At 36.4% G+C, this 18155-nt stretch overlaps 1 protein-coding gene across 2 annotated transcripts in view; it reads right to left on the reverse strand.

Moving 5' to 3' along the window:
- LOC132195553 (chitin synthase chs-2) overlaps positions 1 to 18155 on the reverse strand; it is a 41693-nt gene that overhangs the window by 2918 nt on the left and 20620 nt on the right. For both annotated transcript variants that reach the window (XM_059617631.1, XM_059617632.1), the window contains exons 2-20: positions 10448 to 10554; positions 6404 to 6639; positions 6079 to 6167; positions 4624 to 4828; positions 4349 to 4555; positions 4093 to 4292; positions 3765 to 3909; positions 3410 to 3612; positions 3156 to 3344; positions 2813 to 3083; positions 2489 to 2751; positions 2199 to 2409; positions 1945 to 2145; positions 1665 to 1891; positions 1443 to 1610; positions 1077 to 1382; positions 743 to 990; positions 474 to 619; positions 256 to 416 (exon numbers count right to left, since the gene is read on the reverse strand). In XM_059617631.1, the coding sequence (XP_059473614.1) occupies positions 256 to 416; positions 474 to 619; positions 743 to 990; positions 1077 to 1382; positions 1443 to 1610; positions 1665 to 1891; positions 1945 to 2145; positions 2199 to 2409; positions 2489 to 2751; positions 2813 to 3083; positions 3156 to 3344; positions 3410 to 3612; positions 3765 to 3909; positions 4093 to 4292; positions 4349 to 4555; positions 4624 to 4828; positions 6079 to 6167; positions 6404 to 6639; positions 10448 to 10539 (3768 nt within the window). In that variant the 5' untranslated portion in view covers positions 10540 to 10554. The remainder of the gene's footprint in view (positions 1 to 255; positions 417 to 473; positions 620 to 742; positions 991 to 1076; positions 1383 to 1442; positions 1611 to 1664; positions 1892 to 1944; positions 2146 to 2198; positions 2410 to 2488; positions 2752 to 2812; positions 3084 to 3155; positions 3345 to 3409; positions 3613 to 3764; positions 3910 to 4092; positions 4293 to 4348; positions 4556 to 4623; positions 4829 to 6078; positions 6168 to 6403; positions 6640 to 10447; positions 10555 to 18155) is intronic.

The following is an 18155-nucleotide window of genomic DNA, read 5'->3' on the forward strand; positions in this document are numbered from 1 at the left end:
ATACCCATTAAATTGTCCAGAAAAGAAAATTTAAATGAAAAGTTTACACAACATTCACACACTGAAGATTTGCAACGAATTTGGGAATAAATTGTGCTGACAAATATTAATTAAATTATTAAAGAAGACTGAATAAACAAAATGAACACAAAGTGACTTTTGGTTTGGAAAAAAATTAAAGAACAAAAACAGTAAACAGTAAACAAATGGAGTGAACAAAATTTTTTTTTGTTTTTTGTTAAATGAAATGCAGACCTGCTCCTCTTTGTTAGCGTCAATGGGGTAAAGGTATTTGGCGATCAAGTCTTTCCAGAAGCTTTCCTCGGCCTTAGTCATGAAATCGACCTCGCCATGCCTGAGGTCGTGATCTTCCATCCAGTAGGGATTGACCAGATCGTCTCTCTTTTCTTTTGGCTCTGGAACACGATCTAAATTTTAAGACACTGCACCACTCTATAAAAAAAATAGTGCACCTCCTGTTCCCTCGGATTCATCCTCGCCTTCGGAATGGCTCTGGTCCTCCTCGGCCTTGTCCTCAGGAATAGCCCCATGGTGACTTCCTTCGCCTCTGCTGATTGACCTGCGCCTCGTTCCGTGCATATTGTGGGGATCAACAACCCTTTTAAAATGAAATTAACATTTACAAATTTAACAAAAAATAAGTTAGTCAGCAGCGATGTTCTAACTGAATATTGAGTAGTTATGCAACTTGTGTAGCACAGCTGTGAAGCGTGGTGCATACCTTTCAATGTTCTCCAAACGCTTGCTGAGGGAGTCAAGCGACTCAGCGATCCTGGTGAGCTGCTGCCTTTCACTGCTGCTGGCTGGGTGCTGGCAGAGGATGATTTTGAAAAGACCGGCCAGAGAGAATTCAATGGCGCCTTCGTCCGAGTCTCCAGAACCGTTTCCTTTGCCAAGGAAGCTGAGCAAAGAATTTTGCTTGACCTTCTTTTTGGCCTCCTCAGCTTCTTTTTTCTCTTGCTCCATTTCCTAAACAAGCAAATAGTTTATTCATAATTGAATTTAATTATTATTTTATACACATAATAATTGTAATTTTTTAAAGTCTCGCCTACCTTTTTAGTTTTCTTTGTTTGGACTTCACGTGTTCCCCAGGAGACGACGTTCAAGTTGATGATCGAATAAAGGATAAGGAGAAGATACATGGACGGGATAGACAGCAAGTAAATGATTCCGGGAACAATACACCAAAATTCTTGCGGATGCAAGAACGCTGCTATTAAGAACGACCCTGTCATTGCTATCAAGAATATAGCTGACGGAGAACCGATGCCGTCCTCGCCCAACTGCAGAGCTGTACCCACGATCACAGCCATCATAATCAGAGCATACGCCGTTGATAATATTTGCGCCACAAATAACTGAAAATCAATGTTTTTATGACATCATTATATTTTAATTTATTTAAAAAAAATGTTTACTTGAACTTCTGACTTTGTGGTGAAACAGATCAACATGAAGAATAGAATAGGAATGATGTTGTAGGTGAAACTGGTCCAGTTGTCGATTTTGAAAGCAGCCACAAAGGCACCCACCAACATAAGGAAAATCGTTCCAGGGCCAAGAATGGTGCCTCCCATCAACATCATCTGATAATTAAAATTAGCAAAAAAAATATTCTTTCAGTAATCCTTCCATCAAACCTGATAGGAAATATATGGGAGGGAAATGTTGTCATTGACTTTGATGGTCTTTTTGTAGTCGCCGAGCAGATCCATGATGTTGGCCATAGTTGAGGGAACCCAACGACGACGCTGCTGGTAGAACTCGTTGAAGCCTTCGGGACAGTGCGTGTAAGCGTCACTGGCGGCTGAATATTCTACTCGGTAGCCTCTCTGCAGCAACAACGTACACAGCCAACGATCCTCCCCTGGACAAAAAATGTTAAAAAGTTGAATATTTTTAAATGCGAATTGAATTTACCTTGATCGTATTGGACGTAATGGCGCGCCTCGTCAGAACGCTGCGTGTATCGGCGCATGACATTGTCGTCCATAAGGGCCTTTCCTCTGAAGAGGGAAAAGCATCCAGGACTACAAAGGACGCACCCAATCATGTGTTCGGTAGCCTTTTGCAGCCAATGGCCAATAGCGTACTCGAACATTTGGTACCACACCATAGGTCCTAAAATTTATATTTTAATTTTTATTCCACTTTTCGTAAATTTTGTTAATTACCTGAGCCGACGGGGTGAATACGACCACAGGCAGCTCCCAGATTGCGATTTTTCTTCATCAAGTCGACCAGCAGTTGGACGGCTAACGGCTGGAAATCAATGTCTCCGTCCAGAGTGAGCAAATATGTGTTTTCGGCCATCACTTCTTTGCGGTCGACCGAAATTGGCAACTCCATCAAACGGTGGCCCAAAAGGTAGTACATGTACATGACCTAAAGTTTATTCAATGTAATTATTAATAAAATATTTATAATAAATTTATCAATATTTTTTTGAATAAAAAATATGTACCTGGCTCCACCGCTTCCTGTGCCTGATCTTGGACTTGTCCTTCAAGTGAGCAATCATTTTGGTCTTTCCGGGAAGGGTCCAAACAAGTTGTCCTCCGTAGGGCGCGGGAAGTTTCTTTGGTGGCCTGAGCCTGATTGTGGTTTCGTGAACATGCGTGGCAGCTTCGTCGATGGTCTCAATCAGCAATTTCACAAATCTGTTCACAACATTTTCATCGTCGTTATCGTCACTGATTTCAAAGGCGTCGTCGAAGAAAATGTGTGCTAAAATTAACAAAAAAATATTTAATATAAAATAATAAAAAAATGATTTAAAAATTTTTACTTTCGAATTCGTAATAGTCGGGGTCCACGATGCGGAGGTACTTTTGTGCAACTCTTCTGGCTGACTGATCTTCATCAAGACGCATGATAGATTTCAACATTTCCATCATCTCCTCTTTCGTTTCGTGCCACATTGTGGCGCAAGCGTAAATTCTGGTAATGCTGTCAGAAGACTTGATCTGTTTGCCGGGAGTAGAGCCACTGCCTTCGGTTTGGACAGAAATCGTCTCATAATATTCGTCCATGCCCTCCTTGATCATTTCAGCGAGATCCTGGTTTAAAATTGAACGCAAAATAATCATTTATAAATACAAAATTTTCAAAAATATAAGTTGATTTATTACCTCAGTTTTAACGTCACCTTCGTCATCTCTGCGCCTGTTCATACCCATAGACTGATCAATCAGCAGTGAATCGTACATGGGAAGCACAAACAGCTTCTCGGTTGACGCTAAACGCTCGCACTTTGGTGTCCAAATGTGCAGCGTAATCCACGTCTGTGACAAAAGCCACAGCAGCCAGACCCACGCGTGCTATTTGAAAAAATTGATATTTAATTAATTATTGTTAACAAATTTTTATTCTTTTTTCATTTCACCTCTCCTGTGATGAATTCGTTGAGGAAATACACTGGGGGCGAGTCGAAGAACAAATAGTCGGGGATGGAGTTGTGGAAAAAGCAGGGGTCGCCATTGCGTAAGCCGCAAGCAGCGATGAGCAGGGAAATCGACACAGGGATGGTCAGGTTGACTGGGAACGCGTAGCTGAAGCCCTGGATCATGATTTTACAAGCGAATTTGCCTGGAACGCACATTGAAAACAAAAGTATTAAAATAAATTTAAATTAAAAAAAATTCTAATAAACATTTTTTTTAAGCAGAACTTGACTGTCCATATGAGGAGCAAAGCTGACGAGGCATCGATTAACTTATAATTATTATTTTTTGACTCACCAAAAATGTAGCAGATGTAGGCGGCGCAAATTTGAATGAGCAGCACGTAGAAGGCGGTGTTGTAGGCAGCGTCGATTTCAGTCGTCTCTCCAGTGGGTATGGCATTGGCGAGGTCAGACAACGTTGAGGTTGACGCGGGTCGCACCTGAGAAGCAAAGCAAACTCGGCGTTGACATCAGATCCGTCGGCGGTAAGAGCACTATTAGCACTATTTGCGGTCGAGGCGCCGCGGCAAACACTTTTACTCTCAATTCCATTCATGCACGCGGCACGTCAAAGGATATATTTAAAGTCTCCAAAATAATTTCTAATTTTTTAAAAATCTTACCTCATTGATTGTGATTTTGTGCTCTGCGAATCCAGTTTTGAACATGGAGAAAAAGTTGGGCACCGACTGGCCCCGCATGTGCAACACTAACAGCATCGAGCAAAAGAAGACCAACATTTTCCACACAGACATGAAAATGTAGGTGAAGTAACGAGTCCTCTTCATTCGCTCCTTCACTCTGCCCAAGGCTTTCATAAAAGCTAAAAAGAAATGTATTAAAATGAATTATAATTTGTGCCAGGGCTGAAAATAGTACCAATTGGCGATTGTCTGCTGGCGTAATTTTCCCACCAGCCGACGGAAGTGAGGAAAGCGGAGGCCGGAATGAGCCACACGCCGGGTTTCTTGTCGCCCTCAACAAGGGGCCAAACGACCAGACCAGTGATTTGAGCGGCGATGGCCAGCATGTCGACAATCACTTTGGCGTATCGTTTGGTTTCTTTGTTGCTTCTTGACAACATTCCTATTTAAAAATTGCATTACTTCGTATTTTTGGAAATTTTTATTTAAACATAAAATTAATTAATTTACCAAAAATTCCAGGGACAATACACATGCAGTTGGTTAGCATGGCGCCTTTGACGACGTCCAGGTCGGGCAGCACCGCAAACATGAGCAGAGCCAGTCCGACTGTATGGCAAGTTTCGGCAAAGAAAACTATGAAGAAATCTAGACCGGGCGGCGTCTTCCACGACTTGAAGAAGCAAATTCGCACAGAACGCATAAAAGTTCCCATCTGCGAAAAATTATTGGCGTGGCAAATCAATGGAAAAAAATTAATCATCTCGTTATATTCAAAAAGATTTAATCCGGAGCACCAAAATTGTGTTTTTCAATCAGACACGCCACAAGGCCGTAATTCGACCGGGTTGTAGGAGACAAGTTACCGCAGACACACCTTACAAACGAGGAGGACAGAAGCTACAAGCCCCTCCTTTTTTTGTAAAATTCATTTAGACACAAGTTACAAGCGCGAAACTTTGAATAAGCAAAGCAAAATTGATCAGTTTTATGATAAATTTTGAATTTAATGAAGTTTAAATGCAATTTTAATAACTTCTTGCTGATTTTATTTAAAAATTCACTTTTCAATAATTATTTGAGTTGTCTACTTCATTCATTTTCAATCCTAATAATCTCATAATTTTATAATTGTCTTTAATATTTTCATTAGAAACAATAATCTGTTTTGAATTAACATCCATCTGTAATTATATATTAAATTTTCCTTATGAAGCCGCTAGAGAGTAATTTTTACGCAGTACTACTATTTAAAAATTTAGAGCTCGCTGCAGTGGATGCTGGAGTCTTTTTGATCTCGGAAGTTTAAGCAAAATCCTTGCTAGTGATGGTGCCGTTTTGTCCAAGAATTAAGTTTTTTTTTCAGATAAATTGTTTTTAACAATTGAATGTAAACAATGTGATGCTGTAACAATTAAACATTAAAATTAATAAAATCTCCTGCTAACGATAAGAAGCGTAAAAATTGAACAAGAGACAAAGAAATTAAACTAACTGGTGGCAAAATTGGTAATTTTTAATTTTAGCTAAGTGAAAAGTGTAAATTCTGTCTTAGGTCCTAGCTGATCAATTGTTGGCATTAACACGGTAATTTCTGCAATTCTTTTTAAATTAATGCGTTGAGCTTCATGTTGGCAAAGTTTTAGTTTGATTTAGAAAATAAATCATTTTTTTAAAATAAAAAGTTTCCTAAGTTTGAGGCTTTCATTGAGTTACTAATACATGAATTACAACTATTTTTTGCTAATATACTCTCAGTATTGCTTAGGATTGACTTATACAGATTTAAAATTTCCGCGTGTAACTTGTGTCCCAATATATGCTGAGAAAAATGTGTCACGTGACGTGTATCACGTGATCTGTATAGCACCGGCTTGTAGCTTGTGTCGCTTTGTCAGGTAAGTTGTGTCTGCGGTAACTTGTTGCCGCATCCCTTCGACCGAGAGCGCAATTCATTATTCTCACCTCAGGGACAATGTAAGCAAAGAAAATGCACCACGCCCAGGCAACCCTTTCCTCTTCTGGCACAGACACTGTGAAAGTCTTCTGACGCCCTGTAACACAATAAATTTCGAAGCATTCAGAAAAAATGAATTTTTTTTTGTTTCAACATTAAAATTTATTTTATATTGTTTCATAAAAATTTCTAAAAAAAATGAAGAAAAATAAGTATATCATAATTTTTAACACAATGTTATTAAAATTTACGAAGTTAAATCAAAATGGAATAAATTTTATCACTTTTCGTTAAATTTATCTGAATAATTTTTCAAGTTCTCAAGTCACTCACCAACGTCGACATTGCAATAGGGGATGGTTTTGTCCGGCCTGAGCTGCGATGTCATGAAAAGGATGGAGCCCTTGGCGATGACGCCGGAGGTGAGCACAATGATGAAGGTCAGAAGGTAAACGACAACTTTGATGACCTTGATGGTGGTCTCCAGGAACTGTTGGTTTGCAGTTGAGACACTTTCCGCCTCCGGGGGCAGCACGCGGAAAACGTCCCATCCCGCCTGCTCCGTCCGACTGTAAAAGCAAGAAAAGAAAAATACGTAAAACAATGCAAGTTTTCATCAATATCAAACTTTTAAAAATCGGTTTCTTAATTGTTAGGCTGTGAGATGAGAGGTGACATTAATTTATGCGTGAAATCAAAATCACTCAGCGAGGCGTTGGCCAAGCGAAAATCTTTTCTGACAGGCCAGAGGTCTTGTGTCGTAATTGGTTTAATCTTGGCCGTCAATCAAACCAGTTTCAAATGCGTTTTACTTTCATTATCACTAGAATGAATTATCTAAAATATAACCTGAATCCGCGTAGTTTTGAATTAACTGAAATAATTGAAAATATGCAACCTGCTGGTCAGAGCAGCTTTGCAGAGTTGCATAATTTTTGCAGTTGGTCAGTTTTAGTGAATAATTATAGTTTTTAAAAGTGAAACGAATTATGCAAATCGAAAACCACAAGAGGAAATTGTGGGAAATAAGAAACGAAGAAGAGAAAAATTTAGCTACTTTTTAAGATTTTGTAGAGAATCTCGCGCACATTAACGTGAGAGTTTTAATTAAAAGAGCATAAAAGACGGCGAAGGCGGATTCCGTAAACTCATTTAAGAGTTAATTCTCTCTCTCTCTCTCGTTGTCGGTCACGTCTTGGAGAAGTTTCGAAACTTTTCCGACGATGATTAATGAGCCACAAGAAAATTTTGCCGTTTCATTCGATCAGATGGATATTGTGTATAAGAAATTATCGCGGTCAAAATTGGAGCAAATCGCTTTCTTGTATTCACGTGCCCGCGTTTTGCTCGCGGCCGCTGTTAGAGCAACAACAACTCAACTCTCTCTGGCTGTGATTTCTGCCGCCCCCGTCCGCCCGCCCGCAGACCGGCGGCCAACGGACAGTGAAAGACACACACACTGCTACTTTTAATAAGCTCACGGAATGTTATTATGCGGCAGCAGCGTCGTGAGACAGACTCGCGAGGAGAAAGTGTCTTTAATAGCAAAAGCCGCGCCCAGAGCCCATTCCCAATGGAGCGGAATTCGATATTTTTTGCTCTACGCGTGATGGAGAGAGCAATCATTTTTCTCGGACACTCTTGATATTGATTTTCTCGCTTTTGTTGAATATTATAAGACAACCTTGGGTTGAAATTATGTTGAATCAATAATGATTATTGCTGCTGGAAGAGGAGGCCGTTAATCAAGTGTGTTGTAATTTAATTGAATGGAATTATAAGTTGATTAATTGTAGCTTTCAAGCTGTTAATTATTGGTGATTCAACGAATTGGTTCAGCTATGTTATGTTTTTGGAAAGTGCTATGCTTCTAGAATGGCTGAAATATGGCAATTAATTCAACATTGACGCCTATAAAATAAAAATTTTATTTAAAATTACATTTAATATTTAAAATGAATTTAAAATAAATGTTTTTTAAATTTTAAAACATGCTATTTGTTTTCAAATTATTTAATTTGTTATTTTAAAGTTTCTTGTAATTTGTTTAATAATTAGTAGTCTTTGCATAATTATTTTGTATATTGTACTGGTAAAATAGTAAAATTATTTAAATAGCACTTATTTCATTGATTAAATTGTGGATTTTTCCTTAAAATGGAAATCATTATATCAAATTTTTTTATTTTAATTCTCTCTTGATTTAATAAAACCAAAAAAGAAAACACATTTATGCCATCAAAAAGAAAGAAAAATAGCAAAATAGCTCCAGAAATCCTTAATGCGAGTTACGTGAGGCGCGCGTGATCTTAAAAAGACACTTTATCAAAAGATGAGAAGAAGGCGCTTAACACACATCGGAGTTCCAGGCATTGTCTGCTGATGTGAAACAGATTCTCATGCGGAGGCATCTTTCCAGCAATTTTTTTCACACGCCGCGTCAATCTGCTCTGTACCAATTCTAAATAGCAGCCGCGTGTTTGTTCTTGGCGTTAATTAAACAGAGGCACTGTTGTCGGCAGCTATAGAATGCATTAACCCATATCGGAGAAAGCGTTTCTAGATCACGAGGGCGGCCTAGACGAGCAGCGGCTCTTTTATTTTGCTATCATTCCGTCACGATTGAGCAGCAGTAAAAGTAATTTCTCCTCCTCCTCCTCCGCGCAGCTGCTAAAGTATTACATTTCTTTTGCGCACAGCACAAAATCTTCAGTAAAAAATAACGAGTGCGTCGATATGCCTACTTTTCCAATTCGCACGCGGTAATTGGAGTGTGAATTCCACTTGGTTTATTTCGCGGATCATTTCACTTTATTCCACTGTATGGTTTGGTGCATTGAAAAAAAACTTACTCGCATTAATTCGCATCATAAATCCCGGCGAGTTGAGCAATCGGTGCAATGAAACCGTAATAAAAGCGATCCGTTCACATGTGTGTAATAAATTTTCGTGTCTAATTGAATTGAGTCGGTCGTTGCGCAATGATCGGTGGTTGCCGAATGGGCGGAAAATTAATTTCTTCAAAGTGCTTCCCACAGAACCTAGAAACCTGCATTTTTTTTTACAATTTATGTTTTATTTTATAAAGCATCTCAAATCTCAAATTTTACATTTTTTAATACGAGTAAATTAAAATTAAATTTGATGTTTAATTTTTTTTTTAACAAAATGAAAATGGTGATTGGATATTAAATATGAAGTGATAATAGAACGTGTAAAAAATAGAATATGTCATTGATCTCATGTCCGTTCTGCTTTGATTCACAACTGAGTTTGAAAAAGGCCATTAATTTTTAGCTCTCTTATAACAGGTACATATTATTATGCATGAAGAATTACCGCCAAGCAATAGACAATAAATTTTAAAGAAAATTGATAAACATGATTGATTTCTTCATTTTCCGACCTCCTCCGATGCCTCTCATTCCGTGAATGTCAAATAAAAATTATTTATTGCCACGTCTGCGTGGCTTTTCATGACTCGTGTAAGTTGAACTTTCAAATAAAATTGGTCGTAACTCCGTCAAAATATTGATCACCATTAGTTTGACCTCTCTGGTGAAAATCGACTCTCTTTTTTTCATAAAAGTATCTCTCAAAGTCCGTTTGTTACTTTTCTAACGAGGTCCATTTACGACGCGTGTTGCGACCGTTCGAGCGCGGCCATAAAAGTGTAAATGCTCCTTATCGAGAGCGCTCTGCTTTGAAAAGAAATCGCCAACACACGGTGAATGTAACTCTAGTAACTCTACTTGCACCGCTTATATTAATAAAAAATAAAAAATGTAGGCCTCTGCTGATAATAATTCTCTCATATTCATATCTGATGAAAACGCATTTGAATGGAAAAGGTCGTGCAATTAATTGAATTGTTACTTTCTTTCCGATTGCATTTCACTCTGTCCGGCCACACAAAAAGACTCACTCTTAACATTCAGATGGGAGACAGGCGATAAAAGTAGTAAAAATAAAATATATATTCTTTATATATTCAACTGATTGAAATGAAACGCCGGCTTTTCTCGAGTTGCTCCCACAGAAATAAAAGGAGCGCTGGACGATAAGACTTCATGCGTGTGCTACTTTCTTTCTCTTCGTATTTCCTTAAAAAAACGCACACGGGATTGAATAACACTTTATAATGCATAAAAAGCACATTCGAAACTTGTAGTCCTGTCTCTTTTGACGTGTCCCGTCCCGCAGCAAAGGAAATAAAGAAAGAAAGTTCCCATTGTGCATGTTGAATTATGATATCCAATTAATCGCCGAGTGGCGAGGAAAGAAACGTAGAATTAAATTCTCGGCGGCCGAGTGTGTTTTCAATCGTCACGCAATATAAACAAAATTAACAATGGCCCCTGAAGGGTGGAAACTTACCTTCCGTTGTAGATGTCATTGTTCAACGGGGAGCTCTCGTCGTCGGAGAAGCTGCGGTCATTGTCCGTGGGCTCTCGGCGCACGGCCGCCATTCTGACCTCCGACCTCTGCAAGCACACGAGGAAATTTTAATTGATTTACGACTCTAATGTAATCGGTCGAAAGTTTAAGTGCTTTGCTGCTGCAGGAACTAATTTTAATGATGTGAAAGAAAGGGAGAAAGAAAGAAAGAAAGAAAGCAACTTTTGACTCAATTGTTTTTTTGTTGAAATGTTTTGACTTCTATGGCAAGTATGAGAAGAGCGAGAAAGGGAAATTGCTCCTTTTCCTAAGTAAATATTTAAGTGATCAATTAATTAGCCTTCAGGCCGCATAAGTTATAAATAATTACTTGTTTACATGATATCTTATTTAGTCAGTTTTCATGTATACCATTGAAAAAATATGAAATGTTTAATTTAATTTAGTTAATTACATGGATTTTAATTACATAATAATTGAATGTTTTAAAATTCAGAAATAAATTTTCAACTATTTAAGTTTGATGAATTGCAATTATTTTTATAATAAACCTATTTAATATGTAGTTAAGAACTATTAAATTTGGAAGTAAAGAAATCTGCTCTTTGAGTACAAGTAATTTTTAGAACGAGGAAAAAGCCCTATTTCTTTACTTCCATGATCATCTCCTTGCGTGTCAAGTGTCAATTTCTTTAAACAAGCCCTAAAATTTGTCTTGTAAATAGCTGCATTAAGTACAGTCATATATGTATTTAACATAAAATTAAAAGAAAACAACTCTTTAAATATTAAACTGTTTTAAATTATGGATTTTTCAGATATTTTTAAATTTATTATTTTCTTCTTAGCATATTTTTACTTAAATTATTTTTAGTTATTTTTCTTTTATAATTAATTCCTAAAAGTTTGTAAACTCTATGGACAAAATTAGCAGAAGCGATCGCCACTAAAAAATTTATTATTTATGATCAATTAGTTAATAGTATATATTTGTTCTCTATAGTATAGTATTAGTAGCTATATTTTTAAAAAACTTTTCTTATGGGATTCTGATGGATTCTGTCCTTGTTGAAAAAATTATCTATATTAAAAAACAAAACGGATTTTAATAATAACAAAATAAGAGATATTACAATAAATAAGGAAAATGACATTCCTGCATATATTTAAATAATGAGCAAATTAAAAAAGGTCAATTTTTAATTTAAATTTTTATTTACAAGATTAAGATTTCTCATCCCATCATAAAAAAATTGACTTATCTAAGGCATAAAACATTTTAAAAAATAAATTGTTATTAATTAATCTTTGGACGGTATTTTTTTTTTGCCACCAAAATATTCAAAATAATACGTATGTGAAAAATATTTTATAAAATTTGCATGGAATTTCTTGTGTTTTATAGGCGTTTTTATTGTGCAAGACCATGAAAATAAATGCCTTTGAAATCTTCATATGTTTTATTTATTTTAATTGCCATCTGAGAGTGATTTATTGCCGATCTAAAATTGTCTTGTCCGGATTCCACACTTAATGGTTCAACAAACTCTCGCTTTCCTGAAGAGCAGCGAATTGTGCAAAAGCACACACACAATGCATCTGCTCATCTCGCTTGTAGTAGGTTGCATTATCAGTGAGAATCTACTTGAAGATAGCGAGCCGCTGCTTGGCCAACTCTCGCGGCGGGGAGTCGGCGGCCGCGCGTCGCTGTCCCGTCATAAAAGCAGCAGCGTCCACGGCGCATACGGCACCAGCATCTCTCGTTATTTTATTGCATCGCACTTCAGGAAGAGACTAACTTGAGCGCACGCAAATAATCCACACGTGAATAATAAAAAGCACCGAGAGAAAGAACAAGAAAGATCACGCAATCCGCCGCGAGAGTCAATCACTCCACCCAGGCCGTTAACTCTGGCGCGCTCATTTGCAATTCGCCCAGCCAGCAATTGAATTTCAATTATTCAGTCGTGACCGCTTCTCCACTTTAAACATTTCATGAACTTTTTCTGAAATTTTGCAACTTGACAGCGCCGAGCAGCGCTCATTAATGCACATTTCGTGTTTCCCCATTTTTATTTTTTCCTCATTGATCGAGAATTATAAGAAAAGTCGCAGACACAACATTTCGAGAAAAGCATCGGAGCATGCGGCTTTTAATTTATGGTGGCGCGACCATGATCTGTCACATCCGCGTGTCACTCCAGGAAAGATTTATTCGAGGCAGCGCGCGCGGGGGCAAACTGGACTCGAAAGGGACAATGCGCCGGATAGTCGGGCTAGTGTTGCATGACGCATTCGAATCGGAGAGAGAGAGAGAGACTAACTGGACCGTTGAGAATCCAATCTTGAAGGAAAAAGCGAGGAGAATCCGGCGAGGGCAAAAAGTTTCAGGACAATCAAATGCGTGAATGAAAGTGAACGACTGGCGAGGAACTCGAAATGAGCAGAGAATTGAACTTTTAGGAATTTTTCACTTCAAACTAGCTAACGTACTTTTGTACTTTTTTCATGGCTAGTTTGATAAAGCAAAAATCGTTTAAGAAAAAAATAATAATAATAATCCAACATTGCTGAAATTAGTATCAGACAATCTTAATGCAAGCAAAGAAAAAAGATATAAAAATAATAATTAGATACATAAAGGGAAGTGCCGAGTAAAACCCTGAGTAAACAAAATGTATCTTAAATTTTTAAGTGAGTATATTTCAACTAAACAATATGCGTAGGGATTTTATTGAGCTGGGATGTCCATACTGACAATTAAATTAACAAATATTATTGCAGCTTTTAATAATTCAAAATTAAATTACCAATTAATGTATTATGCATTTCTGATAAATTTGTTAAAATATAATTATTATAGAAATAATTTAAGCTTATAATAATCTGTTACAGCCATATTCTCAAGAGAGTCAGTCCTATTCATAGACATCATTAATCATAACTTGTGATCCACATGAATGAATTAAAAATTAATATATAATTAATTAATTTTTATTCATTACAATTTTTGTGCGGAGACATGCATCTGTGAACAATGCTTACTAACAATATTGATAGAGATTATTATTATATTTAAAAAAAAGTTTAAATTTTAAAAATTTAATTAACTAAAATGGTAAATAAGAAATTTTTAAAAGAAATGTAATAATATTTTAATAATTAAATATTAAAAGTTCATTATTATAACTTGAGCTTACAACATTTTTCTCATTTATTAACAGTAAAAACGGCTAAGCTATTTTATTTATCCATGCACTTTCGCCGTTTTATGTCATTCCACCTCTCTCTCGTTTACTCACTTTTATTTTTATTGCACCTCCAACCCGCATTCGTCATCCTATTACTTTTATTGCTGCCATAGCTGTCCGTTGGGGTGCATTATTGCTTTTATTGCCATCTGCATCAGCCGTGCAAATTGTTTCACGGAAAACGAGATGAGCAAATTAACGAAACGATTTTCCGAGCGCGAGAGAGAACATCGGTCGGTGTCAACGAAAGTGAAAAACGACTCGGGGAATTCTTCGCGGTGCTGCAATTGCGGAAATTGAAAAATACACGCGTATTTTTTCATAATTAATCGTGCTGAGGAACGGCGGGTGTCGAACGACTTGGAAATGAATTGTTTTCGCAGCAGCGTGTGTGTTTTATGTTTTTGCAGAAATCCAGACACGTTCTCGGGAGGAGTTTGCAACACATTTTTCCTCCGAAGCGACAGGCGAACGCCAACTCGCACACACGCTTTTAGCCGCAATTAATTTACACAATGTTTTGTGAAATTGAATGTGTGTCTTCTGTGGCGCGGCGAAAAGTGCTTTTAACACGACAGGCACATAAATTATTGCTCTACATTTCTTGCGTGTGGGCTCAAAAATTTTCTTAACAGCACTATATGTCGTGACTCGCAATCATCATGATTTATTTTCGAGTAGAATGATTGAAAAAAAGTAGTGTTTGTATAAAATTGTAATATTGTGTAAACATTTTTCTTAATTTAATTAAATGAAAATCTTAATTTACAATAAAATAAATTATGTTAAGATCGTTTCATCCATTCTAAAATTTTGCTAAACAAGACTTCATTTTCAAAGTCATTGATAAAGAAAGGAAATTAAAAACTTTTGCTAACTTTAAAGATCCTCTCCGGTCAATTGTATTGGTCTCTATTCTGAAGGATTGCTAAATTTCGATTATATCTTGTGAAAACACTATTTGAAAATTCCAAACCGTTGCGTCTCAATCAAAAGAAAACCTAAAAACGAGTGGATTCGCGCGAAAAACGTGTGAGAATTGAGTAGCCAATCAGATCCATCAGTTTGTTCCAAAAAGTACAGAATTTGGTCACATTGGCGCTGCGATCGCTGATTTTGCCACTAATGCTCCACGGCGCTGCAGAAAACTTGGCAAAATCAGCGATCGCAGCGCCAATGTGACCAAATTCTGTAGTTTTTGGACTGATGGATCTGATTGGCTCCTCAATTCTCACACGTTTTTCGCGCGAATCACTCGTATTTAGGTTTTCTTTTGATTGAGACGCAACGGTTTGGAATTTTCAAATAGGTTTTTCACAAGATATATGTACTCGAAATTTTAGAAATCTTTCAGGATAGAGAGCAATACACTTGTCCGGATCTTCTTTAAGATTTTAGTTTATAAGAAAATATTTAAGCTAATTTAGATTAAGGAGGAATTGGAAATGCTTTAGCTTGTAACAAATTTTTAAACGTATAAAAAAATGTACACATGATTTTCATTAAAACTCGCTTGCAATTTTTTTAAATGAAAAATAAACTAAAATAATATCTCATGAATTTTTAATTTCATTATTCCGTCATCAGATCGGCACAATAATTATGTAATTATACCTGTGTTCAAGACACATACATACGTCAGTTCTGACAAGTATGGAACAAACCATAACCGAGATTGGATCAAGTCCAAATGCGATGCAATCGGAATAATTGACACTTACGATGAGAGAGCAGAAGCAATAGCGACGACCTATATATTTCCACCGAGCCACACATTTGTAAAAGAGAGAGAAGAAACCTCCATGCTAATTACGCATTCGAGCATGTCAATTAAATGCACTGACGCATTCCTATCTCTCGAGAAGTCGTGCGACCAGACGCCGATTCCCATCTTCATTTAAATTCATTCAGGATTAGGTAAGAACCGATGCATTATTACGGATTTTTTCCCGTAAAATCAAAATTGAATAATGACACACGCGGTCGTGCATGTTGACGACGAGTACAGTTACGGCGGGAAAATATGATGCGCCGCCACCTTTACTATTATTAAATTAGGCTGAGCGCACGTACGAATGAATAAGAAACGGTGCCGAGTCTCGGACTGACCGAGGAGGGGCCGACGCCGCGCCGCAGCTTCTGGGCTGTGTGATTAGAATACGAAATGAACCATTAAATTACACTCCAGGTGCACCCATGCATCAAATCAACTTTTTCAATACACCCAGAATGTAAAACTCGATGTTTTATCATTGTGGAAAAATGATGGTTCTCAAAATGTTTGATCAAAAAAAGGGATAAAAAAAAATAATCCATTAATCCTCCCACTGAAATTTTCATTATAAATTTTTTTATCAGTTCGCAAAAGAGGACATTTTCAAACAGGCCATTTACTAATAAGTCAAGGGCGAATTAAAATTTTTTCCCTCCACCCAATAAGCGTGAAAAGTTCAGCCGCACTAGAAAAACTTTTCATCAACTAATTTTATTCTGAAATATGAATCTGTGACTCAATGAAGGGTAAAATTTACTGATTTTCCTGATAGTTAAATAATATGGAAAATTTAAACAGGGCAATCCAATGAGTATGAAAAGTTCAGACGCAATAGAAAAACATTAATTAAGTAATTTAATTGTGGAATAATATGTCTTTGACTCTATTGAGAAAAATTTATTGCTCCTACCAAAACAGGTAAAAATTAAAAATAACTCATTTGATAAAAAAAAATGCATATCATAGCTTATCATATTCATTTAAAATGAATCATTTTACCATTTTGCTATGGCAATTTCCAGCATTGTACATAAATTTCCGACTCCTGATTTTCGGCATTTTTTTGTATGCTTGTACTTTTTTATGTCGATGCATGATTCCGCTTTTTTTTGTACAGTGTACTTTTTTTAGCGTTGTATGTACTATGAATGGAGAATAAATAAATAAATAAATAATTAAATTATTGAAAATTTTGAAACTAAATTCAATGAACAGAAGTTAAGATTTTAGATTTAAATTTTTTATGCAAATCAATTGCTATCCAATGCCATCAACGTGTCAATGAAACTCATCTCTTTTGTTTCTAATTGAATAGTTTCAAACATTATTATATAATTACTATGAGGCGAGAAAATCCATAATTACAGTGTTCAGTCATTAAACTCTCTGGCATGAGCAAAAGGGCGCGCGCTCGTTTTACATAATACGAAACAATGCATCTCGGCCTGAAAAGGCGCGCAGCAGTTCAAAGAGATGCTATCGGAAAGGAGAGAACATTAAAAATTATTATTACACGGCGGCACAACCTACATTGCTGCCCTTTTATTGAAAGTGGTTTATACATATCAACGCGTGAAATATGAAAACGATTTTTACATGCACTGCTGCCGGGATGAAAATAAAAACATGAAAAACGAGAAATGGAAATAATAATAATACGTCCAAAGCATATTATGATAATAATAACGGCGGCCGTAAATGGCCACACAGTCGGTTGTTATATTTAATATGCTGCGGACCACGTGATGATTTCTCGATGATTTATACGCGCCACGCATTCGCCCCTTTGAATGCACCGGCGCATGTATAAAATTTGTGTTTAGCTGTAAATTTATTTGCTCCCCAACAGTAGCCAGTGGCCATAGAACCAGCATCTCTTTATTACAGCCTTTCAAAGGCTCCATTAATTACGGCCGGACACAATGATGCGACGCCAGAGATTGTAATGCACGCAGAGGGCAGGGAAAATAATTTAACGAGCAGAAAATTGTAGACATTTCCAGTCATCGCCGCAGATGATTTCCGAGTTTTCCGTGATGGATGACTCGCCTGGAGATTTTCATTTTGTAATTAGAGAAAGAGGCAGATTCTCGTTCTTTTTGTTTTAATTTATTTTTGCTTATAGTTAGATTAAGAATTTTGAAATTATATCTTTTATAAAAATTACATAAAGAAATCTGCTCACATCCCCCTGTGGAAAACGATTTTTATTAAAAATAATATAATTTTTCCTGCTGTGCACTTTTTTTTATATCATTTAATTGTATTTTTCATTCACTTAAATATTTGTTGTGTATTTTAAAAAGCTATCTCAGAATTCTAATTATTTTATTAAAAAAAATTAAATACAAAAGCAATGACGTGGGTTCACCGCGGCGGCCGTATCTCTTTTGATGATGGACGTTTTTTCTGCTCATTAATTTCATTCAATCTTATTGTAATGACTTGAGTAGAAAAAAAAATAATAATGATTTGTGTAAAATTTAAAAACATATGATGATAAATTTACAAGAAAAAAAAATAGAATTTTGTAAATAATTTATTAATAAAAAGGTTAAAAACGAACAATTGTGTGCAGAAAATCAAAATATTATTTAATAATTATGACAGATAAGGCACCTTTGTCAGATGTTTGCGCAAGCAAAAAATAGGATGCTATTCT

This window comes from Neocloeon triangulifer, unplaced genomic scaffold (assembly GCF_031216515.1).
Source record: "Neocloeon triangulifer isolate White Clay Creek 2 clone unplaced genomic scaffold, ASM3121651v1 ptg000009l, whole genome shotgun sequence".
Lineage (NCBI taxonomy): Eukaryota > Metazoa > Arthropoda > Insecta > Ephemeroptera > Baetidae > Neocloeon > Neocloeon triangulifer.